The sequence below is a fragment of the Polyodon spathula genome, chromosome 13, assembly GCF_017654505.1.
Source record: "Polyodon spathula isolate WHYD16114869_AA chromosome 13, ASM1765450v1, whole genome shotgun sequence".
Lineage (NCBI taxonomy): Eukaryota > Metazoa > Chordata > Actinopteri > Acipenseriformes > Polyodontidae > Polyodon > Polyodon spathula.
Window position 1 is genome coordinate 7,124,884 of NC_054546.1, and position 25,274 is coordinate 7,150,157.

The 25,274-nt window shown below is 41.0% G+C and overlaps 2 protein-coding genes across 4 annotated transcripts in view; one reads left to right on the forward strand and one right to left on the reverse strand.

Annotated features, from left to right (window-relative positions):
• LOC121326059 (cadherin-23-like) overlaps positions 1 to 25,274 on the reverse strand; it is a 142,817-nt gene that overhangs the window by 20,849 nt on the left and 96,694 nt on the right. For all 3 annotated transcript variants that reach the window (XM_041269209.1, XM_041269210.1, XM_041269208.1), the window contains 6 exons: positions 24,832 to 25,059; positions 5,410 to 5,631; positions 4,646 to 4,765; positions 4,114 to 4,294; positions 3,793 to 3,926; positions 343 to 552 (listed from right to left, as the gene is read on the reverse strand). In XM_041269209.1, the coding sequence (XP_041125143.1) occupies positions 343 to 552; positions 3,793 to 3,926; positions 4,114 to 4,294; positions 4,646 to 4,765; positions 5,410 to 5,631; positions 24,832 to 25,059 (1,095 nt within the window). The remainder of the gene's footprint in view (positions 1 to 342; positions 553 to 3,792; positions 3,927 to 4,113; positions 4,295 to 4,645; positions 4,766 to 5,409; positions 5,632 to 24,831; positions 25,060 to 25,274) is intronic.
• Positions 6,908 to 22,977, forward strand: LOC121326061 (V-type immunoglobulin domain-containing suppressor of T-cell activation-like). The gene is made up of 7 exons (XM_041269211.1): positions 6,908 to 7,187; positions 14,687 to 15,067; positions 15,538 to 15,606; positions 16,813 to 16,923; positions 18,520 to 18,547; positions 18,946 to 19,124; positions 20,196 to 22,977. Exons 1-7 carry the CDS (start codon positions 7,097 to 7,099, stop codon positions 20,231 to 20,233), a joined length of 897 nt encoding a protein of 298 aa, XP_041125145.1. The 5' UTR covers positions 6,908 to 7,096; the 3' UTR covers positions 20,234 to 22,977.

The window sequence follows — 25,274 nt, forward strand, 5'->3', positions numbered from 1 at the left end:
AGCTTGTAGCAGTGTGATGTCACAAAAGTGGCTTTGCCAAGCTTTGTATTCAGCGCTCCTCACAGCAATGGCAATGTTTAATCCATACAACAAAAAATAGATTTATTAAATCTACAATAATGACTAAATTGTTTATTGTACATGGTATAGAGAGACGACATGATGGTTCTTTGTAGGTGCTCTGGAGTACATTGTTATTGCGATTATTTTTGCATTACTCACTCAGAACCACTGAGCCTCCTCTGTATAGACTGATCAAATGAACCTGTATGGTTTGCTACTGTTCATGTGTAACTGGGAGTCACTGCAGTGGGAAAGGTTGGACCATATCGAAGCACGTACCGTCTCATTGATGTAGAAGGCGTTGTCCGTGTTTCCGGCCATGATGTTGAAGGTCAGCAGGGCGTTGCGGCCGCTGTCCCCGTCGAAGGCCAGCACGCGGGAGACCGAGGTGGAGACAGGGGTGCCCTCGCTGATGCTCATGTTCATGGGCAGGTTCAGCAATACTGGGTCATTGTCGTTGATATCCAGTACTCGCACGCTCACCAGCACCTACCACACAGAGAAATACAATCATCTCTGTTCTTTTTACAGATGACAGTGAGCTGGACAATGTGTAGCTGGAATGACTGGGAACATCTCCCTGTCACCAGTCTCAACATGTATTGTAAGAGTCCTTGCAACATCTAACCGTGGCATTAACAGCTGATTATTTTTCTGCTACATTATTTGACTGCTAAATAACTAATTAATAATAAAGATTATTTTTCATTATGTGAATCTTAACCATTGTGTGGCACAGTTCTCGAAGTGGAGAGAGGAAGAGGATAAGGTCCTTCAGCCCCACCAAAATTTGAAACCTTACTTATTTGTATACTAACTGCTCTTCTTCAGACTTGTATCCTTGACTCTTAGCCTCCTTAAAACCTTTCAGGTAGCATTCGGGAGCAAGCCAATAAGTAACAGACTTTATACAATTATTTAAGTGATTATTTTATATTTTTAAGCAAACACCAGTCTGGCAGGCAAGGCAGGGGGTATGTGCTAATCTGATAAGATGATTAATTTTTCAAGATTAATAATAATTAAAAAAAAAAAAAAAAAACCCTGAAGATAATTATTGGAAAGGGCAACACACAACATGAGCCTTGGAGTGTCGATCTGCTTTTGTCAGACCTTATCCACCTGTAATGAGCTCTTTACCAATTCACGAGGGAGGCGAACCACTAACACTACCCGAACATGCGGCTTGCTGGCTGCTCCATGCATTGCTCTCTAAGCATACATTGTAGAGCCCTGCAGTACAGGACTGTCTTTGACAGTGCAGATGGGAAGCATGCATCACATTCCTGGACTGGGGAGGAGTGCTTTTCCCACTGCTCTTCACAGCCAGGATCGTTCACATGCGAGCCGAATTTGACAAGCACTACACTATGGAAACATGCCGCTTGCTTTTCCAGCGTGTCACAAACTTTTCAGCACACCGTCTCTGAACTCAGAAGTTGTGTTTCAATCTGCATTATGTTTATGTAAAAAAAGTGTCAAAGCAGGCCCTTATTCGCCACACACATGCGGTGACCCCTGACAGACGTGCTTTGATACATGCCAGCCTGTGCTTGTTAGAAAGCTGAAAGTGGTTCATAACGACAGGCCGTGATCTTTTTGTTCCAGATCATCCAGTCAGCAGCAGCTCTGTTCCACATGTGGAAACATGTTGTTGCAGCACTTGCTTACATGCATGTATATTATTTATATTAACTTGGGAGGGAGTTGAAATGTGCGCTGGGCTTTTCAGAAGGTTGTAGAGTTGGTTTTGGTTCAGTAAGGCAGACTCAATCCTCCCACTGATGTATAAAAATAAATTTCCCCCACCCCTACCTTTCTTAAAATAAAAAATAAAAAACACCTAGTGTTTTTTTATGCTGATACAGAATTAATAGTGACTATTTAACCTTTTCTGTGCCAAGGACAATTTTACTTAACCTCCTCTGCTGAGCCCTAGTAAAACACATAATTCTCTTAAAATATTTGTTACTTTATAATGAACTTTGTTTTTCATAAATAATAATAAACATTAATATATATTGCCATGCATATTTAGATATCTGTAAAAAAAATCAGTATCCAAGTTGGATATAGATTTAAAATATCGACGTATCCCTCACTTCAATCACTCCATGGTGAATTCTGAAATCGAGCTCCAGACAAACCAACACAATGCCCAAATTGGAACAGACTTCTGATGTCTCCTTCTACATCTTACCACATTTCTATGAAAAGGACAGGAAACGTCCTATGGTACCTTAGTCCTGAGACAATATTACAGAGACCAAGGATATTTACCACTGAAACTTGTACTGAAATTTAAACCGAAAATTGCCAGATTTCTCAGGTCTCCAATCCATTGCGGCAACTAATGAAAACTGTCTGCCAACATAAACAAAAAAAACAACACTAACACAGTTGTCTGAGAGTAAACTTTTCATTGATATTTGCTGCCCGACACACAGTGGACCTGGCATTGAAGAATTAATTCAACCAGACATTTCGCCTGATGCCTTCATCATCAGTGTTAACAATTTCCTCTCAAACATTCGCAGTTAACTGCAGATAATTACTCATCAGTTAAAAACGAATTTGCCATGACTGCAGGCAATTTCCATGGCAATCTGTTCAGCACTTAGAGAGCAGGTGCTAGGAGACACTGCAAAGCTTGGAAACAGAGGTTTAAATGTTTCAGCTAATAATGTCAAAAACAAAACATTCTAACCCAAAATAGCAGAAGTGGAAAATGCAGCTCTGCAGAAACCATATGTAAATTTATGGTGAGGAACCATGACATCGAATTACAATTATTATGTTTTTTTCCCTCAACGTCATCTATGAAGGTCACGTCGGCTAATTGGCATGCTTTTGTGCGAAACAACGAAGTCGATAGAGAAAGACTGTCTCTAATAAAATAATGTGACGGACAGTAGATTCTGTCTGATCTGAATCATTGGGATCTGACTCTGCACAGATTAGTGATGTGTTCAGAGTCACTGGTCACAATGTGTATCAGAATACATGGTCTAATCTTTTTTATGTTTTTCATACTTCTATTTAATCACAAATTAAACAACAATCCTTTAAAATCCAACAGGCTGAGACGACTGGAAGAGCCAGATTCTCAGAGCTGATTACTCCAAATCGTCATTTCCATGTTTTTTTTTCAGATAACAAAAACGCACCCTACAAAGTCATTTAATTTCACGGCTGGTGAGTAGTCTAAATTTGTTTATTAATCAGTTATAGACATGTAAATAGGGTTTTTTTTCTTTTCAGACAAAAATTGCACTAATGACAATTTGCAGTAAATTGAGAATCCAGACCTATGTGGATTATACTCTCATGACAGAATTACAACACTGAAGTTCAGCTGTTGTCAGACAGAATTTAATTAGGACAGCATGGTTCGGATTATAGGTCAGTTTGGATACGTGACATTTATTTAAACTGTTTCAAAAATTGACTACAATAATACTGGACTTTGTTTATCCAGGGAATGTCCCTATACATTGGTAACCATGCAGTTGTACCACTTCTGCAGCAGCTGAGGGAAACCACAGTTTAGACAGAAAAGGACTGAATTAAATAAGGGAACTTTGAGTGTATGAGGTGAAACCAATGGCAAGCTATAGCTATCGGGTTCTACTTAAATGATCTAAACCCTGGCGGATTCTAATACATAGCTCTATTTATCCAGATCGGGTGATTCACAGACCCCCTTATCAGTAGTACAGCAGACAGTACCGTGCTGCTGCGTGGGGGCACGCCCAGGTCCTTTGCCTGCACCGTGATGTTGTAGAAGGCAATGTTCTCGCGGTCCAGCTCTGCGTCCCTGCGCACACGCAGCTCTCCCTCCACCGGGGAGATCACAAACTCGTCTGGGGAGGAAACAACCACACAGCATTGCTTAGATTTTTATAGGGGTGTACACCAATCATTTCTTTGCACAGCATTCAGTTTGTGTATCTGTTTTCTTCATTCGCACACACACAGTGTAGTATATTCTGAACCCTGACCGTTGCTATTAATGAAGTTCATAGGAAATGAAGAGTTTGTAAGACTCACTCTGGGGGTCTCCGGAGATGATGCTGTACTCCACCTGCCCGTTGGGCCCCGAGTCTTCGTCCTGAGCTCGCAGTGTCCACACTCGGGGTCCTGGCTGGCCCTCAGTGATGTCGAAGGGCCCCTCGAAGGAGCGCAGGAAGGTTGGCGTCACGTCATTGACGTCGATCACGTTGACCAGCACCTGAGAAGAGACATGGACGAGCATCACAGCGCACTTCGGATAACATTTCAACGAGAGCAATCAGAGAACCCTCAGGAAAGTTTAGCACTCAGGACACAGTAAAACTATAAAACTGCACTACAGCAGTCGAAATGGTGTATTATTCTGCCAAAACAATCACGCCGCTTTGTGCTGTACACCAAACAGTAGCAGCAGCAGCATATCGAGGGACATTTAAAATAACAATAACCTTTAAATTGCACTAATGTACATTTTTGGCAAGGTGCACTGGCAGATGGCTGACAGAAGGGGTGGTGGTATAACGTTGGTGGGGGGGTTAGGATTGTTTTACACTAGCACACATGTACATACAGTGGCGCTGGACTGCAGTCTCTGTGAGGGGTTCGGACACTGGTCAGTGGCGGTGATGATGAGAGTGTAGCGTCCGTGGCTGATCTCGTAGTCCAGCTCTTTCAGTGTGACCACGGTTCCCTGCAGACAAAGAGAGGCATTCATTCGAAGTGCAGAGTACAGGCATTTTATTTAGTACTCACACACACACACACACATATATATATATATATATATATATATATATATATATATATATAGGTATATATATATATATATATATATATATATATATATTTACTACATTATCTTTGACTTATAGAAACCAATAGTTCGGATCATTTGTAAACTTAAGTTTAAACTTAAACTGTCTCTGTTTCTCTTTGTGTCTCTGAGAAATTTGAGAAGCTAGTAGAACTATGACATCATCTTGATACTGTGGGGGTCTCATATATATATATATATATATATATATATATATATATATATATATATATATAAAATTATATATATATATATATATATTTATATTGAATCTACGAAATGCTTTCTTAGCATGCTTTGTGAATGCAGCCTATTTATATTCCAACTTGAAAACAAAAAAATCTATATTTGAATTAAATGAAGGATATTTTTTATCATTCAGCTTTTATAATGTTTTATTTATTTATTGATTTAGACCAGTTTTATTTTTCTTTTAGTTATATCTTGTTCTAGTATACTGTTTGGCTACTGAATTTATTGAATCAGGAGGTATTTAAAGAGCGGTGGGTTCACTGGCTCACCGTGGTTCTGTTGATGTAGAAGGTGCTGTCCACGTTCCCTTCCGGTATGTGATACAGGACGGTCCCGTTGAGCCCCTGGTCTCGGTCCGTGGCGCTGACCGTTAGTATGACAGACCCGGCCGTGGCAGCACCCTCTCGGAACGTGGCTTCGTAGACCAGCTGCATGAAGACTGGGGCATTGTCATTCTCATCCAGGATGGTCACGAAAACCATGGTGGTGGCCTGGGCAGAGGCGAGGGGAAATCAGGACCTCAGTTTGATAAAGGTTCCGAAGGTTAGAAAAATCAACAATCAGTTGGAAAAAACCCTGGCTAGCACTCCTTTAAGAGGAGATACTGGGACCATTACAAACCGTATGTTTTGGATTACGGCGTCCAACCTCCTTAAATAGCGTGTAAATAATCAGCCCGAGTGTTGTGATTTTAAATTAAAAAATAAAAAACAAAACAAATGCAAGTAATCTTGTTTTAGTCATTACAGCCACGTGACACTTTACCCTCTTTCCCCCTCCCCCCCATCTCCACACCCCCCTTCCCAAACACAGCAGCCAGCATGCAGACAGCATCCCATGAAGATAGAGGACTTTCTATTACAGCTTCCCTTTCAAGGCAGGTAAAACGATTTACAGGATTCATTTGAAAAGACAGTGGTGCCTCAAAACAAGGGTCTCTCACCCAGAATTTAGACATAAGAGTGACTTCCAATCCAAGAGTCTCTCCAAAAATAAACACATTCTTATTAGGGTTTTCGTTCCTTGCCTAGCTGTTATGTTTGCACCCCTCTTAACCCTTGGGACATAAAACAATTCTGACTTTAATGACAGGTTGGTTATCCAAATGGTCAGTTTCCTTGTGAGTCACTCACAAATGTATTCAGAGAAGAATCCGTTTAAACAACTGCGCAATTCATTGTGTACCTACAGGGGTTACTTTTAATAAAGAAGAGTTGAGAGAAACCACCTTAAAAAGATAAGGCGTTTGCAAGTGCACCATCTTTATCTCGCTTTTTTTTTTTTTTGTACAATCTGATTTATTTAATTAATCCTAGCACTGGTGTAGGCACATTCTTCAGCCAAAAAAACAAACAAAACAAAAAAAAACACTGCAGTCTTTAATAGAAGAAAGCTATTCTACTACACTGTACATGAGTGTGTATGACTTTTGGGAACATGGTAGTGTACTTGAGGCCTACATTTAAAAAGACGCTTCTGTCCATCCTTCTCTACGGTTTTACTGTGTGTTTAAAGTCATGAAAGCAATATACTGTACATTTACAAATAACTATTAATATTAATGATAATGACAGAAGACAAACAAGGAGGTGGAGGACACAAATTTAAAAGTTCGTCTCAGCGGTTCTAATGGAAAAAGTAAGTTTGCCGTGTAGAATTTAATGAGATGTATTCTACGTTTATATATATTGCGTTAAAAAAAATTACACAACACGCCCCCCCAGTGGTTAACCGAAGAACTGGAGAGCCCTTTTATGGTCAGAAAGAAGGTCGCAGTACAGTATCTTTGACTATGCAAATACAAGCTGCAAACCTTGGCAAATTTCCTGTTTCGATCGGTTTGGTGGAGACGCAGTTTTCGTCTGCTTTTGTTATTATTTATATATTTTCTAATACACGAAACATTTCTGAGATTTAAACATCAGAATAAGCTTAGACAAGCCGGGTCGTATAGACATGGATTTAGAAACTAAAAAACCTACTATTTTGACATTCCGTGGGTTGCTACTTATCTGCGTCTGCATAAATGTGTCAACAGCGGTATCAGGTAAGCATTGCATAAACACCGTCCTTTTCTGGGCGGCTGCTTTATTCTATTTAATAATAGTTTTTTTGTCGATTTAAAAACAAGGCGATGACTCACAATAATATTGTTGACGACGCCGTGTGTGTTTTTTTAATAACACGAAGATGTTACAACATCTAAACGTGAAAAAAAAAAAAAAAAGTTTGAATTTCAGTTTCGTTTACATTTATTTATTATTCTTGAACTGGTATTGGAATTTGTTGTAACCAAGCCAAAAAGTAAAATAACTTTGATGCTGCTTTTGTAAGCAAAAACATCTCTGCACGACCGACTCTGCCTGGATAAATACTGATGCGCGTCATATGTTAATATTTTTACTTTGTCGTTTACTTTTAGTCACAGTTGGATTAATGGTTGATTGTTGGACATGACTTCTGCAATATGCTAAAAACAAAACAAAAAACACCGACTAAAAAAGCTATCTAGTACATTGAGAACTATATGTATATCATAGTTTTCAATGTACGGGGTTCTTGGCATTTATGTCAAATGATACTGACAAAACAATGTAAAAGACTGTCAACAGATTGATAATTCATAGCTTTTTAATTAGTTTTTTTGTGTTTGTTTTGTTTTTTTTACAATGCGAACAGAAACCAATATAAATCCAGATGCTTGTTAAATATTTGTCTTGCAATTAATTGGTTTTCTAGAATAGATGGTTTAGTGCTGAAGGAAATCATTGATTTGTTGTCAGTGGTAAATGAACCTGTAGATCAGACTCCTGTTAAAAATTAAGGAGCCCCGTTTGTGCCGTGTTCTGCTCATGATCATTCAGCAAGACAGATCACACCTAGGTCCTAAATGTACTGTACAGGTTTACTGCAGTTTGGAACCGCTAAATTAACTGGCATCGTTTTTTGAGACTTGCGAGTGGGTATAACACACTAGCCGATGCGTTTTGCATTGCAAAATATTAAACATGTTTAAACTTTCCTGGCCGACTGAAGTCGATCGGGAGATCCTGTAAAATTGCACCGAAATCATAACACACTGTCCAGTGAGATGTTGGGAGTAGAGAGAGCAAGCAGTAGGCGCTGTAGGAGATTTGTGGAGCACATCCACATCACAGCTGACATCACTGGGGATTCAAGAGGAGAGGACAATCCATCCCAAACCTAGCGACCCTGGGTTTGAATAAGCAGGGTCTTCTCCGTCTTGAACTTCTCCTCTGGTGGGTTTCCTGCATGTCAACATGAGTCAAGCATGGCAGCATCAGGAAGATTACCACAGCAGCCACTCTGAGGCCAATGACAGGTCTCTGAAGGTGTGTTGTTTTATACAACTCTTAATTGCTTGTCAGAGGAGGTGCAACGTTTTTGGAGGGTCAGCAATTGCCCAAGTGGAAGGCAAAAACCTTACATCTCATTATAATGTTTGTGCCTGCTTAGTGTTTCAGATCCCCGCCCAACTGCATGCTCTTTTCTTCATTTGAATACATTTAAATTGATTAATGATGGCAAAGTGCTAATTTGATAGCGGGTGCAAAACGCCAGGTGAAAAACATTTACATATGCCACATTCTTAGTAACCACTAAAGTCCCACTTAACACCAGCTAAACACTGTTTTTGGCAGCAATATGGGGGTTTTGCAGCCGCAAATCACTTTGCATGTAGCTTTACATCGGCACCTTAGTGTCTAAAAATATTAAAGAAGTTTGTACGTTTTATGACAAGTCATCTGGGAGCTCTCCAAAGAGGACACACAAAAATTTACCCTGAATTGGTGACAGTTCTTAAGATCAACACTTTTAATATTTGTCAATGAAGTATTTACTATATCTGCAGTAAATAGTAGCAGTACATTGAGATAGCTGAGTGAGGTTTGGAAACCACAGTGTGGAACTACATGAGTGCAACACTGTCACTCAGCAATGTCTGACTCTTATAAGATGTCTGTATGCATCCTGACGCACTCAATCGTGAGATATGCAGAAATACTCAGAGACCAGTACAATTCCTTGAAGCCTTGGATCAAAATCATTTCAGATGTTTGTCAAAGAACTTTGCTAGTCCTCCCGTCTCTGAAGCATCTCAGAGCTGCACAATACAAAAAGGCAGAACAGGGCATGTGGACCCAGAGTATTTCAGCAACAGTGGTTTTGAAATGAGGTTTTGATTCTGTACTGTTTGCACAACACGCTCCCCCTCCTGCCTTTATTGCAAGACTTCCCAGTTCTGCTGTTGGAAGGGACAGAATGTCTGATCAGACAGCAGTACTTCCCCATTGTGAGGCTCCTGTGTAAACATGCAACACTGCAATGCTTCACCACAGCATTTATTTATGTGTTTATTTATTTAAAGCTATTTAAGCAGATGGATAGATCTACGGAGATCTGGATGTCTCAACAAGGAGTTTCATAGTTTCACGTTCAACAGTCTGATGACATAAGGCTGTTTGTGGTTGCAGATTGGACATTAGCAAACATCAGCTCAGCAATCTTAAGATAGGCAAGTCTAGAGTTCTCTGTGCCTTCAGGTCTGAATCCACTGTCCCTTGTTTGTGACGTGTTCAGGAGTGCTATTATAGGGACAAACCAAAGTTTTTTTTTTTTTTTTTTTTTTTTAACCTCTGTTCTGAAGTGTTTCATAACCATTTAGCTAGTGTACAGGATGTACACTTAACAGATACCCAGAGGAGGAAGAAGGTCTTCACTGAACGCAAAGTAAATATTAACCAGTGTGGTACATCACCGTTCAAACAATTACAGAACACCTCTAAGAATATTTTATATTTTTGAGTGAAGAGCGAAGTTTTCAGCATTTTCGGAGGATCCTCTGGTCATCCCCATGTCAGTTGGGACCACCTGTTTCAAAACCACTGTAAGTATTTACACCAGTATGGACATTTTGTTATACCAGTCCCTAAACTCCACAACTCTGCATCTCAAGTAACAAAAAGATTTACAAGTCTCTGCTGGCGAGTGTGCTAACCGCTTCGCTACAAGGGTAGCAAAGAGTTCAGTCCCTACAAGAACTGGATCCTGGATCAGCTCTCGCACACATCAGTGTAGACCAGAGAACTCAGGCATGCCCCAGTTCTTATGTCTAAACGGAAACCCTTAAGCTGTCGGGTCTAATTGAAAATGTTACTGTGCAAACCAAATCGGTCCAGTCCTGTTACACAAAAGCCTTGTGATTTAGGACCAGTGTAAAGGAAACTTTTAGATAAGAGTGTATGGTGAAGGGAAACTTGCTAAGCTGCGCTCTGTAATGTAAATGCCTCTGAAATTTGAATATTAAACACTTAACCGCAAAAAGAAGACACTGTCACCCGAGCCAAGCTGCGTGCCCCAGTTTTGGAAGTGATAGAGAGATGAAGGCGGTGAGAGAGGAAACACGCTCATCGAGTTGTTTTCTCAGTGCTGGACAGGACGCCGCCCCCTCTCTTCAGCTGCCAGATCTCCTTCCAAGATAACACTAGCTTTTTCATGCTAGAGTCCAGATCTATCTCTCTTCCCCAGGGCCAATTCAGGACTCTCAGGAAATATACGTCTTTCAGCAGCCAGTTAATACAGCACTCAGAAATCGCCCACTGAAACAATTAGGTCCCTGACTTTTTTTTTTTTTGGCCGAGGAATTCAATAATGACTTCATGCTGTACCTCATTCAACAGTAACAAGCTGGAGAATTTCCTTTTCTACTATTTTTAACTGGACTATGACAAGTCACAGTATTCCTTTGGAAAAAAAAAGAATCCAGTCCATTGAATAGGAGACTTTTTCTACTGGCTGGGTAGCTGCTGATGCAGTCTGGGAAGCCTCCAACTGAACTCGTCTGGTGTCTAACGAGTAGGGGTCTCTGTCTCCATGGCTACGATGAGTTTTAAAACGCAGCACAAAAAGTGAAACATTTACAAAGATTTAACTTCAAACAATTTAAGCCTGATTGAGACCCTGACAATACGAACACTAACCATCAAAAAATATATATAGTCCACTGTATTTAAAGCTGATGCAAACTAGTGTAAAATCTGGTACGGATCAAACTGCACTGCAGTGGGAGTCAGTATTTCTCACCCTGCTGTAGTGAGAAGCTCTTTCTGTCAAGCAGCATCATGGGGGGCATGTATCAAGATCAACTGACGCAGCCCTAAATTAGTGGAGCGTAAAGTAGCGCCGTGCCGCGGCACAAATTTGACCCCATCCCGAATGTAATTAATGAGGCACGGAGTAAAGTGCCACATTTAAATGTGAAAATTCTGCTGCACCGGTGTTCTGAAACCCAGATTAACAGACTAATCTGAAAAATAGCGCCTCCCCTCCAAATGGGCTACCTCCATTGAACAAAAATGACCCGTGTTGATTAAGCGTCTTGACTTTCTATTATGTTATTATACGATAGATAAAACCAAATATACATAATGAAAATGATATAATGAACCAAGTTTATTATATGACCAATGCAAACAATTGTACATAATGAAATAGCCGGTATCGAGCTGTAATATCATCCTCGGGGGGAACAGAAAGGGTAATGCAGACCCTAAATAGTCTCCCTTCTTCTCAGTACTCTCCCTCTGTTCCTGGGTTGTTCAGGAAGGTTAAGAGTCTGCACTCTCCATCGTAAGAAATGCCTCTGAAAATTCACGATATCACGATTTTCACGAAAATTGTGTGTTTGACTGCCTACCGGCTTCATGATTGGTGAATTCCTCATACTGTACAATGCCATTTCTATATACTACTAGAAATGTACAGTGTTTATAAAGAAAAACACAAAAGCTTCGGTTTTGCCATTTCAGGTTTGTAGTTAACGTTTATCCCGTATTTAATATTGTAGCGCTACAATATTTGGGGATTAGGAGGCATAAAAATAGGCTCATTTATACACGCTCATTTTAATTGATGTGTCAACATAAGTTTTAAAGGTTCAAAAAATATTTCTGAATTTGTCATTCAAGGTTGTTTTTAAGAAAAATCTATTTTGTCTGTTGCTTTTTTTTTTAAACCAACACAGACCATTTTAAACGTCTTGTTTTCTGCAGAAGTTTGTTACATTTTTAAATAGTGCTTCAATAGTGAACAGGTTACAATAACACCACATTTTAGACAATGTTAGGGTCGGCGCTGCTGTTCTGGCACTTCATTAATCTCCTTTTACTACCGCAGACTTCATTTACAAATGAGCCACACCTACAATTTGCCCATGCATATAATTAAAGGCTTGACATGCCTTACAATGCATGGCTAATGGCAAAGCGCATTGAATGGTGGAGCGCATTTTGGCATTGATAACACGGCCTTAACTTGCCAGAAGTGTCATGATAGATGCCAATTTTAAGGCTGGCGTAAACTCTGCACTATGGCTTTAATACCATCGCAAAAGCTTGATACATGTCCCCGCTTGTCTGGTGTTAAAAGTGATGAATATTTGGCCTTAGCAGTGAGGCAGCCACATCACTCAATCAGGTTCTGCCTCTTTCACACCTCTGCACCTTGCGCAGCTGACAAGGTGCACTGACCTAATATAAACAGCTAAAAGAAAGTAGAAAGAGCCGTGCACTGGCAGAGGGGGGGTGGTGGTACACAGGAAGTGTATCTTCTTTTCCGTTGTGAGTTCACACCTGCCTGTCTGCATGCAGCAGCGTCGAAGAGAACTGCAAACTCTGCTCCAAATACACCTGGCCCTGTCCCAGCAAAGAGAACAACGACAAGCGTACTGATAAACAGTGCAGCTGTCAAATCTGAAAAAGCACTGCAACATCCGAGAGGTGCTGCAGGTCCAGGATACCTCAGTCAGGTGTTTCCTGAGATATAGTGCGATGGTTTGAAGCAAAGGCGAATTGTCAGAGAAGGTACAAACATTTAAACAAAAAAACTAAAAAAACACTAGCAGGAAACCACGTAAAAAAAATAAGTGAACTGCTCCATCCTGTAATTGAGTTGCTCTTGGCTGGTTTTGCACCATTACAATTCAGAATATTAAAGCCATTTTTATTGTATTAGGAGGCTTTTATTGGATATATTGTTATTGAGCTGTATATATGTGTATTGTATTGTGTTTTTTTTTTTCCTGCTGCTAGTATCTGCAAAATCAGTATTGCTTTCCCTTTCCTGTTCACACAAATTGTAACTTATGATTAATAACCATTCATCTTTGTTTCTGTGTTTTTTTATGAACACATCTGTGACTGCTTAGACTTTGCTTAGACCCTATGTCCTGGGATGCAAACCAGCTGGACTAAAATAATTTGACTGCCAGTTACATTCCACACAAATAGTTTGCCTACTTGACATACATAACAAATGTGCTGGATCACCACTTCACCCACGCCAAGTCCATTCAGAGAGATTTAAGACCTTCAAGGCCATGTTTATCACACATAACAACACTTGAAACAAGGGTGTGAATATCTGATAATCAAATGACAATTATCTAGAGAGAGAGAGAGAGAGAGAGAGAGAGAGAGAGAGAGAGAGAGAGAACCATATTGGTATAAACAGTTTCAAAACAAAACGAAGGTCAGTGAATTATTGTCTAGACTCTAGAAATTGGTTAAAACTAGATATTGGTTATAAATATATATATATATATATATATATATATATATATATATATATATATATATATATATATATATATATATATATATAAATAAAACAGTGGATTGAAATCTGAGAAGTGAGGCTTAGAAATTGTAGGGCGGTGATTTTAAGGCCCAGCAATTAGAACAGAATTGTTCTCGTGTTCAGGGTGCAGATACAGTCCAAACAGGTCCATACAAAATTAGTAGACCTGTTTCTATTTGGGTGTTGTGTCCGCGTTTAACTGATTTAGACCTGACTGTTGCCTCCCTGTGATCCCTGCACTGTGTTTAGCTGATTCAGACCTGACTGTCGCCTCCCTGTGATCCGTGCACCGTGTTTAACTGATTCAGACCTGACTGTCACCTCCCTGCGATCCCTGCATCGTGTTTAACTGATTCAGACCTGACTGTCGCCTTCCTGTGATCCCTGCACCGTGTTTAACTGATTCAGACCTGACTGTCGCCTCCCTGTGATCCCTGCACCGTGTTTAACTGATTCAGACCTGACTGTCACCTCCCTGCGATCCCTGCATCGTGTTTAACTGATTCAGACCTGACTGTCGCCTCCCTGTGATCCCTGCACCGTGTTTAACTGATTCAGACCTGACTGTCGCCTCCCTGTGATCCCTGCACCGTGTTTAACTGATTCAGACCTGACTGTTGTCTCCCTGTGATCCCTGTACCGTGTTTAACTGATTCAGACCTGACTGTCACCTCCCAGTGATCCCTGCTTAGTGTTTAACTGATTCAGACCTGACCATCGTCTCCGTGATCCCTGCACCGTGTTTAACTGATTCAGACCTGACTGTCGCCCCCCTGTGATCCCTGCACCGCGTTTAACTGATTCAGACCTGACTGTCGTCTCCCTGTGATCCCTGCCCTGTGTTTAACTGATTCAGACCTGAATGTCGCTTCCATGTGGTCCCTACAGGTCATGTGGGGTCTGTGAAGGTCACGGCTCCTTATGTCTCCTTCAGCTGCCCCGAGGGTGCCAACGTCACTCTGAAATGCTCCTTTCATGGCCACCTGGCTGACATCCATGACAAAATGATGAGGAACTGGTTCTTCAGCGCAGGAAGGAGCCCCCAGTGCAGGGAGAAGGTTCACCTGCACCACGTGAAGAACAATGGCAGCCACACTGGGGTGTTCCAGTCCTCAGACCACAAGGGCACCTTCTGGGTGACCCTCACCAACCTCACCGCGGCAGACCAGGGCGGCTACTGCTGCTATGTGTACGATATCAACACGGAGCACAACAAACTCCACATGCTGAGCAGCGAGCTCGCCTACATAGAGCTCAACATCACCAAGAGTAAGTGCTGAGCGAGGGACAGCAAAAGGAATTTAGGGTGTGTTACTCTCTTGGTGCTCTTAATCTGGAAGAGCGCTAGTTTTCCGTGCAAGAAGTTCACACCTTCTCTCTGAGATTAAAATGTGAGGAATGTGATGCAGGAGACGTTTTTATGGCTGTAGGATTGCATTGCAGACCCTTGAGGAAACCGAGTCAAATAGACAGTCAGCTGCCACTTGCTGAATGCATAAACCTAGAGAAACAGGGACTGACATTTTCACCTCTGTACTGCATTGGCTGTGATTAGAGCATTAAAATAGACCCATGGCCCAGACACTGCTTCATTCAAGTACTGTCCGACAGACCTGTCCTTTCATAAAAGCGAATGTTAGTTTTGCAATGTAGTGTATCTTATGTAGCAATGTGACTTGTGATGCTGACCTGTCTTTCACTTTCACTCTTTCTCCCTCTTTCAATTTGCTATGTGACAGACGGCAGCAGCTCCAATCAGAGGTGCATCTCCCATGCTGCCCCTCACACTCCCGAGGACAGCAATGAAGGTACGAGCGTGAGATTCTATTGATTTTATAGATTTTGCATTACTTTATTTAAAAATGTGCGCTTTTTCCTTTATAATATTCTGGGCTAAATTCTCCAAGCCATTTACAGCAAATTGTCATTAGCATATTTATTTTTGAGAGGAGAAACACACCCAATAAAGTTAGGAAGCCAGATATATAAACGACTCAGACTTTTAACCTGGGAACTTGGAAGAAGTAGTCTTGTAAGTTGTTTCTTATTTGTTTTAAAAGTGTAACAGTATTTTTTCCATTCAGACAATGTGGAGTGAATGGCTTTGAGAATCGAGCCCTTTCTGTAGTCACTGAGAATCGGGAGGCTCTATTTTTTAATTTCATAGACCCCCCCCCCCCCCCCCCCTTTCTCTCAGTGCACGTACTCTAGGTTTCTTCTGTCCTTGACTTCCAATTAGCAACTTAGATTTAGAAGATGCAGAACACACACGCACGCACGCACGCACGCACACACACAGGAGGCGTTCTGGTTCTTCCTTTTTCCAGGGCTGAAGCTGTGTTTATTAAAAGGTTTCTGGTGTGAGTCATGGTGTCATGGCTTGCTGGGGCATGGTCATGAATGTGTGCGGGGTGGAGAGAGCGAGAGAGTGGGTAGGGGGTGAGAGGGGTACTGAGGCAGTGCGAGAGGGAGGATGTGTGGGTGGATACAATAGCATAGGAAGAGAGGGTAAGCAGAGAAATAGGCTAGGTAGGGGAGGAGTAAAGTGAGAGGGAGGGTAGGGGAGGAGTAAAGTGAGAGGGTAGGGGGTGAGAAGGACAGGGTGGAAAGTTAAGGAGTGTACAGGATGAGTTCTTTCAGCTTCATTCTCCTACTTTCCTTGATCAAACAATGGAAAGAAAAACTACACCCAGAATTACAGCAAACATTTGGGTGTTTTAACCCTTCGCATCCCAAACAGTGTATGTGTGTATAGCGGAATGTAATTTGCTAGGCTGTCTGTTTGATACATCCCTCCATTGCTTTGACTTGTGTTCACTGTACAATTTCAGAAAGCAGAGAGTTCACATTGTAAAAACATTCTTTAATAGCTCCTGAGTTTAACCCTATCAAACCCATTATGACTTGCAATCAAATATACTTAAGCTGCATTTATTTTTAAAGCCTCTCTTTTTTAAATTCCCTGACTAACAGGTATCTTGTGTGTGTGTGTGTGTGTGTGTATCCCACCCCAGCCTCGACAGCGCTGGGCTTAGCGACAGCAGGGAGCATCTTGGGAGTCCTGTCCCTGCCTGTCATCCTCCTGCTGGTGTACAAGCAGAGGCAGAGCATTCTGTCTAACAGACGTGAGTACTGTCTCTACTGATCTATCAAACAACCGGTCTCTACTGATCTATAATAGGAGATATTACACTGTTGGTGATGGTTACTGTAGTACAGTTCTCCCTCCATATTTCTGTAATTCAGATTAGTTTCATTCACGTTTAGGCAGGCATGTGGACAGTAAATTGTACATGTTCTGTATTTTTAGTGCTTAAGGGCCCTTGTCTAATGAACTGTTTTCAATATTAGAATTTTTTTTTCTATTTATGATAACATATCTTGTTAGCGCTGTATATTATTTTATGTACAAAGTATAATAAAACAACAACAAAGTGATCACGGACCCCCTCCTCCCACTCTCTCTCCCACTCCCAGCAGTACAAAGGCAAACCAAACTGACTGCTGTGACCTTCGAGAGAGTTATTAAAGGGAAGTGTCTGAACAGAACGAAAGGGCAAGGCAGACTGTCTTTAACCTGGACCGTTCTCTCTAATTAGCAATGTGGATCAGGACTGGGGTCAATTCATTTTTCAATTCCAGTTCCATTTCCATTTTCCGTTTAATGAAGTCCAACAAACCACTGATCACAATTGCAATTAGCAGTGTTCTGTTCAAATGAGCTTCTCACAGTGGCAACACATGACTTCAATTGAAGTCACTGTTAGTAAACTGAATTGGCTTCAAATGAAAGCACCTGAAGAGTCACAACAATTATTATGTTTCTAAAATATAGTCCAATTCCTTTGAAATAACTGGAAATGGGAATTGATTTAAAAAAGGAATTGGAATGGAAAAACAAGAATTGAGCCAACCCTAACGTTGATTTCACCCACACTTGCATGCTTAAAAGAGACTTGAAAAAAGCGTGAAATACCAGTATTATCTGGTGATGCATTCCTTGTGATGATGCATTCATTGTGCTGTCCTGTGCTTTACTATTCTGTGTAAAGTCATTGTAAAGTCACGTCAACCCCCCCCCCGTCACTATAGAAACCCTGTCAACACGTTTCACTTCTCACTTCAATGAGAAACGGAGAAGTGGCACGCAGGATTGCAACAGTTTACGAGACAAACAGCAAAAAAATAACAGTACTGTGGTTTGGAAATCACTTTGTCATAAAGACAAATGTGACCATGTAGGAGTAGCAAGCCTGTCACGTACTAGTGCTGCTACGTGTTCCACAGGTTGAAAAGCACTGCTCTAACGGACCGCTAACCGAGGCTGTGAAACCTTGGTCTTACACGCAGTTAGCAGCCTCGCTAGTGCTGTGCCAAAGCTAGTTTAGAACAGTGCCAGAACCATTAAACCAACCCTTTAAGGGTTCCTGGCAGACCAGTTTCAATGTACCAGGAAACTACTGTGAAATGCAGATTTACAGAGAACTATGTGAGAAAGCCTTTGTCAGCTAATGAAAGAGCGCTTTAAAGAGAATCCCCCGCCTCCCCACACAGACACAAATCTGCATATGCTTACTCAGTACAAGGGGGATTCTCCCCCTGGTGTGGAAACCGCTTGAATAAGAACGTTTTCATTAAAATAAAAAAAATAATAATAACTGGGGACGAAGACATTCAAAATAATTCAACAAGTGTGTGTGTGCTTCTGTGTTTGATTGCAGGAGCCCATGAGCTTGTGAGGATGGACAGGTGAGAGCCCAGACTTTCACACTATCACACTCACTCTCTCCTCCCTTTTCTTTCCCCTTCCACTTCTCTTTCTCTCCTTTTTATTAGCATTACACTTATTGGAGTTATAATTACAGTCATGTCATTTTAATTGTTAGATGCATGTTCTTTATAATGACAATAGATCCTTTATTTACAACAAATAATGATTTTCATTATTATTACTATTATTATTATTTGTTATTTAGTAGTAGGTAGTAATTTCAATAGTAGCAATTATCCTATATAATATCATACAATTAATAATAATAATAATAATAATAATAATAATAATAATAATAATAATAATAATAATATCATTATTGCTGTCATTGGTATTCTTTATCATCTGGTGCTGACCCGTGTGCGCCCTTATGCAGTGAGGCCCTGGGTCACGAGAACCCCGTTTTTGACGACGCGCCGCCCCCCAGTGTGAAGACCCGCAGCGCCACTCAGATAATGACGAGGCAGTCGTCAGAGACAGGGCGCCACCTACTGTCCGAGCCCGGCACCCCACTCTCCCCGTCGGCACTCGGGGACTGCTTCTTCCCTTCACAAGGTAACCCCGCAGCTCAGACACGCACACTGTCTGCACCCTGGGGTAGGGAGCCTGCTGAGTTCATGTGGAACAACACAGGAATAGCAGCCACTATTTTGAAATGTAACCAAAAATTGTACTGGTATTACAAGGGTGACGTAGGAGGAGTTGAGTTTTAGTTTTCAATACCTTCTTGCTGGTTTTATACAGTCAAATATTTTTGCACTTGAACATTGTACCTACCTGTTTTGAAGGATGGCTTGTTTTTGGCTGGAGGCCCTTGTTATGAAACGACATGCGTGTGACTGCACTGTAACAGAGGCCCTGAGTTAGCTACACTTCATGCAGTAACAGCTGTGGATAGGTTTTCAAGTGGCGCACACTGCAATGTACTTCTCTGTCTGTCTCTGTCACTTATATCCAACCGTTCCAAGTCTGTCCTGCACATGACTATCACCACGCCGTAGAAGGTACGTGGTAGTTCCATGCGTTTAACACAAAAACAAAGAGTGGGAGAGTACAGTGCTTTATCCATTTGCCCTGGTGCTTTTACTGATGATTAACTGTAGATCACAGTGGTATGACTTGATGTTTCTTTGTTTTTCACACCACTGACTTGATACTGAATTTTGTTTTCGATATAATGTAAGTTACATCAGACACAAGGTTATCAGAAGCATGGTTATCTGTATTATATTATATTATATTATATGACGTGGAATCTCTTGGCCATTGGCTTTCATTAGGATTCCAAATATGTCTACCTATAATATGCTGTAGAGAACACTTCCCACTGCTGATATATAGGGACGTCACAAAGGCTCCCATTTCCAGCACTGCAAATCTGTCACTGAAAGACTGATTTAAATTTTTTTAGAAAACAGGACCTCAAAAATGTTGATGACCAACTAGCTATAACTAGACTACCAGCGTATTTTCTAGTATAGAAACCTTGAGTCGCTCTTGAATTGTATCCACTGGGAAGTGCTGTCTCGTTGTACACATGATGTGAGTTAGCAGCTGATTGGAGAGAACGTTAGCGAAGAGAGCAGAACTAACATTGTGTTTTGTATATATTTTTTTTTTTTTCAGAACCCATTCCGGAATCACCCGATTTAATAAATGTATAGAATAAAAAAGAAAAAAAAAGCTGTACAACTGCCACAGATTCTTGCTGTATTTTCAAACGAAACATACAGCTTATCAACCCCACATTTGTACCTGTTCTTTCATTCATGGTTTTTAAGTTTTAAAGACAGACGTGACCTGTGTGTGGTGCCGTATGCAAGGCTTTCACAGTTTCATGCTTACCGGTTCCTGTGTTGTGCAGGATAAAGCCGCTCCCACAACATTATAACAGAAACGGGACCAAACTATCAAAGCACCCAGTTGCAAGGGGAAACTTGTATGCAACGCACAGCGCGCTGGTGCGCCTCACCACAGATAAACAACAAGAACATGGATTCAGATCTACCCGGGGAGGAGACAGTCATGGAGGAATCAGACATCAGGGTGTCAGCACAAGGATGCCAAACCTCATATAAAATAGTCTTAAAAAAGGGCTACCTGACTCAAATTTCCAAAACACCAAGTGAGAAAGGACACAGTACATTAGCAAGATGTGAGATGGTTAGAGATCTGATAATCCAATGTGTTCCTATGATGAGGCTGTAAATACATACAAATATAAATCACCAAGTGCACAGTGTATCTTCCAAGCATTGCATGAAACCGAGGGTGTCCCTGGTACACCCCTTATCAAAGTTTCCCATAGTAAAAGCCTAGCAAAGTGTAATAAAACATAAGTAAAGCACAGGCAAGCACTGTAAAACCCAGTAGGTATGGTAAAGCATACTAAAAAACTTTTATAATGGATACTGTCTGGTATGGGACTTGCCTAGTTTTTCACTGGAAAATGAAGTTACATTCATTTTTCGAATGTGTATACTTGTTTCTAATTCATTTACTGTATCCACCGTTAGCACCTTTTTGTACATAGCATTTCTCTGCTGATTTCCTGCCCATAACGTGTGTGTGTGCGTGCGTGCGTGTGTGTTATATTTGAAAGGCTTTTCAGCATATGTTTAATTTTCAGTTAAAGAAATTAAGGCACCATCCAAAATGTTTGCGAGCTTGTCTTAGGGTTTTGTTTGATGAACCCGTACCCCACAGGAAGAAACCTGGCATTTCATAGCACTTTGGAGTACCCCCTTGATTGCATCACCACCTTGTCACATTAAACATGTGGTTGATGTTGCCTATCTAAATCTGTTCTGAGAATAGGTTGATCAGACCAGTCCCTTAGTTTGAGTTTTACCTTTTTTGCATCAATACTGGGAGCTGAAAAGGGTACAATTATTAGTGCAGTTGAAGCAAAGGTAAATAATCAAACTTAACCTGTTCAGTCCTGAACAATTTGTCGAAATTAAATTATACAATTCAAAAAGGAACTCAATCGAGTATACATGAGAACAGGACAAAAAAAAAATTGCCGTGCACAACCTCAGTCTGGGACCTAGGTTCCAATGTGATTTCCAGCAGCATAGGTTAATAAACGCTGCTAAGACAAGGTCCCGACAGAACTGAAAGAAATGACCAGCGCTGAGAGCGGTTTCTTGTCTCTCCAGTCGTAAGACTGTCCAGAGTTTAACTGTTCTCAGCTCGAGCAGGCCATGTGGCACAAGTGTCTTCCATTATCTCTGTTATGTCTTTAGCTTTCTGTGCATCAATGTGTCAAATTATGTATTGTTTACTGTTTACATTTTTTTTTTTTTTTGGAAAACTATACTGTTAAAGAAAATAAATCAAGTTATGTTGTTTTTAAAATTACCATGTTTTTATGCCTGCCTCCAAAATAAATAAATAATAAGGTGTGTTTCTAATAAACTGGCCTGGTGGATATAGCTCAGGAAATTGTTCCTAAAAAACTGGCCTAATCCTGTGCTGTGTTTTTATTAAAACAGGAGGTGAAATGAAGCTGAAAAGATACTGCTCCCCCACGCAACCTCATTTTTTATTCCCCTTCTGGTCGACTGACCCAAGTTTGTGTAACAAAAGGCTGGGTGAACCTTACCCTTTTCCATTTCAGAAGTCGGTGACCTCTCGCATGGAGAGAAAGCCAGCAGTAATTATGAAACAGGAAGTTTGCGAATAGTGTGTGACGCAACTTCCTCTTTCTCGGAACATGCACCATTTTGTGGTTTCCTGTTTTTGTCAGCCCGGCCATATAAGGTTTCTAAATGATCAACAAAACAGATTAAGACACCTTTCATTCATTACGCTATCACCCACGAACACCCTCACACCACCACCCCCCCCAAACACGGGTAAGCTGAGCAAGCCCTGGGGCCCCCTGGGGCACCATTTACAACCATCATTTACTTATTTAAATGGGAAGTAGCTTATAAATGTCTGAGTGGTTCCAGGGTATTTTGCTCCAATACTGAACTTGAATCATTGAATTTGAATATTTTGTTCAGAAACCTGAACCAACTGGCTTTGCCTGTGCTTGCAGAATCCCAGTTGCCGTACCTTGTCCATAGTAACATAGCATGAAGTGGGTGGGGCCAGCAGGCGATTTGAAAGGTCACAGAATCATGTGATTTCTTTGGAATCATGAAGTACTTTTCAAATTCAATGCAGTTGAAGCATCATCCCTGATCTCTGATCTACAGTATCAATGGGTGTTTAGTGTGCTTTAGGGAAACGTTTTGTTATAAAGGGAAATCTGCAAAACTGGACTTATTTTGTTCCCCCTCCATTATGAAGAGATGTTTTCAAATCAATCTGATAAAATGAAAAGATGTCAAAGAAACAAAACCCCTGTATGTGCGTGGCAAGCTCTTAATTGTTTTTAAATAAAAAAACAGCTGTAGCAAAGAGTTTCACTATAGAAAAACAAGCAGAAAATCTGTGCTGTATGACTCCTAGTCTGATTAATAAATAAAAAAGTAAATAAACACAGACTTGAGTCATACAAGTCTCTCACACAATGAGGAACCAAACTCTGGTTTTTAGAAACTGCTCCAGTAACCCCTTGGAAAGTTTCTGGCTCTCTACACGTTAGAAATCATTGCAGTTGTCAATAACACTACCCTTTCATTGAATGGATCAATCATAATCGTACGATTTAACTGTAAATTCAACCACGGAACCACAGTCCACAAATACACAAGGGCCAAATTCAAAAACCATATGCTGTTTATTCCCCTACTGAAACAGTGGTAAAGAAATAAGATTTCTGGCAAAGCCAGGTACTTTTTAGAGCACAGGTATATGCTGTTTCCTTCAAACTGCACCAGGCTTGCAGAGCGCCGTGCTGTCCTATATATTTGTCATTTCAAAAGTGCAAAACAATGTGAGGGGTATTGGGTGTTGCCCAGCCAAGTGTAGGGCCACTGCCTGCATTGCGGTTCAAGATCACTTGGCACCTCTTTGTTGGTCAGGCATGTCTTGATTGGCACTAAGGATGCCAAATAAATAAATAAATAAATAAATACATAAATAAATACATAGATATCCAAGTGTATTACACTACTGGAGTGTCGACATGCTGGTATTCACCATTTCAAAAGTGTGAAATAGTGGGACTCCCTGCTAGTTTTTAGAACTGCTTCCCACCTGGAGGTTACTACTTGTAGCCTTACTGGTAAGGAACTGATGATACATCTCAAGGGTATAGCCTCTGGGATTGCTGGCACCAGTATGCAAATGATCAAAATTAAAAATAGTTTCCCTGTCTTGATTATATTCATTCAGACAGCACAGCTGTTCAGCAGGTGGCTTTAGCTAACCGCCAGGCAGCTTTGATCAGTCGAGGGAGAGAATCAGATGGTGTGCCAAATACATGTATATATGATACAAAGTTTACTTTAACTCAACACAGGCAGTGGAAAGAGGTCATCATCTACTGTATCACCTGCTAAAAGGTTGAGACATTTTGTTCTGGCTGTGGTGAGTCATAGGAAAAATAATACATCATAATTTTTTTTTTTTTATAAAAAACAAGAAAAAAAGAAGAGAAACCAGAAGTGTTTGTCAATGGGGTTGAGTAATTAGTTTAATCAATTTCTTAACTTCACAACACCTCAGTATATTGAAATAGAGGAAGAGGAAAGTGCTGGGTCAGTCCAGGCTGGCTGCAGTTTGAAGAGCCCAACACGCCACTGGATTTTTATTTAATTTTAAAAAAGCTAACATGATGGGCAGATATGAAGGACTGAGTTCTATTTTAATGATCAATAATAAAAACCGTTTACATGAACCTCATTTCGCTAACCCTGGGTAAAGGAACACCAGCGAGATAATAAAGCACTAAAGTGCGGAGTTATTCAGCTCCGCCACTGTGACGATAACTAAAATAGAACTGAGTCAGGACAAGGCAGGCATGTGGTCTGATAGCTGCATCATAAGCACTGGGCCAGGGTGGGACAGAGTGGCCACTGCAGTTTGTAGATTAATGGAAAACATCATCTCAGGAGATGAGTAACCAACCAACATCCCTCCCCTCCCACACTGCTATTGGAAGCTGATCCTTCTAAGAGTTTACTGCAGTGTACCAGGGTAAAGGCACAGTCAAAGACAAGGCCCTGCTGCAGCACTGTGAAAAGAAATATATACTGCCGAACGTTACCTCCCCCAGCATGGGTGATACAAACAGAAGCATATATCATATAAAGGATTATAGTGTAAGGATTTGGTATATTTAGTGTAATGTCTGGTGTCTCACCGACAGTGCTGGGGTGCCGTCGTCCTCTACAGTGACGGAGAGCTGGTAGAACTGCTGCCTTTCCCGGTCTGGGGGTGACGGCCGGGTCACGACCTCCCCGGTGACCCTGTCCATGCGGAAGGTCAGGTCCTCATTGCCCTGGGTGATGTAGTACGACAGCATGCCATTCGAACCAATGTCCCGGTCCGTAGCCTGAACACGCATGACAGCTGTGCCTCCTCCCACATTCTGAAACCAACCACACACCCACAGGCACAGACAGGCCTTCAGTTGAGCTTCTTGGCACAGATATCAAGGGCTTTAAATAAAATAATGCAACCAGTATAACAATGCAGGCACACATTAGACCTAAATGAGCAACTTATTCTTCCTTTTGTATTGCTTTCTTTTTATGTTGTCTAAAACGGGTGACTATTTAAAAAATCTTTAGTTTGAAGCACTCC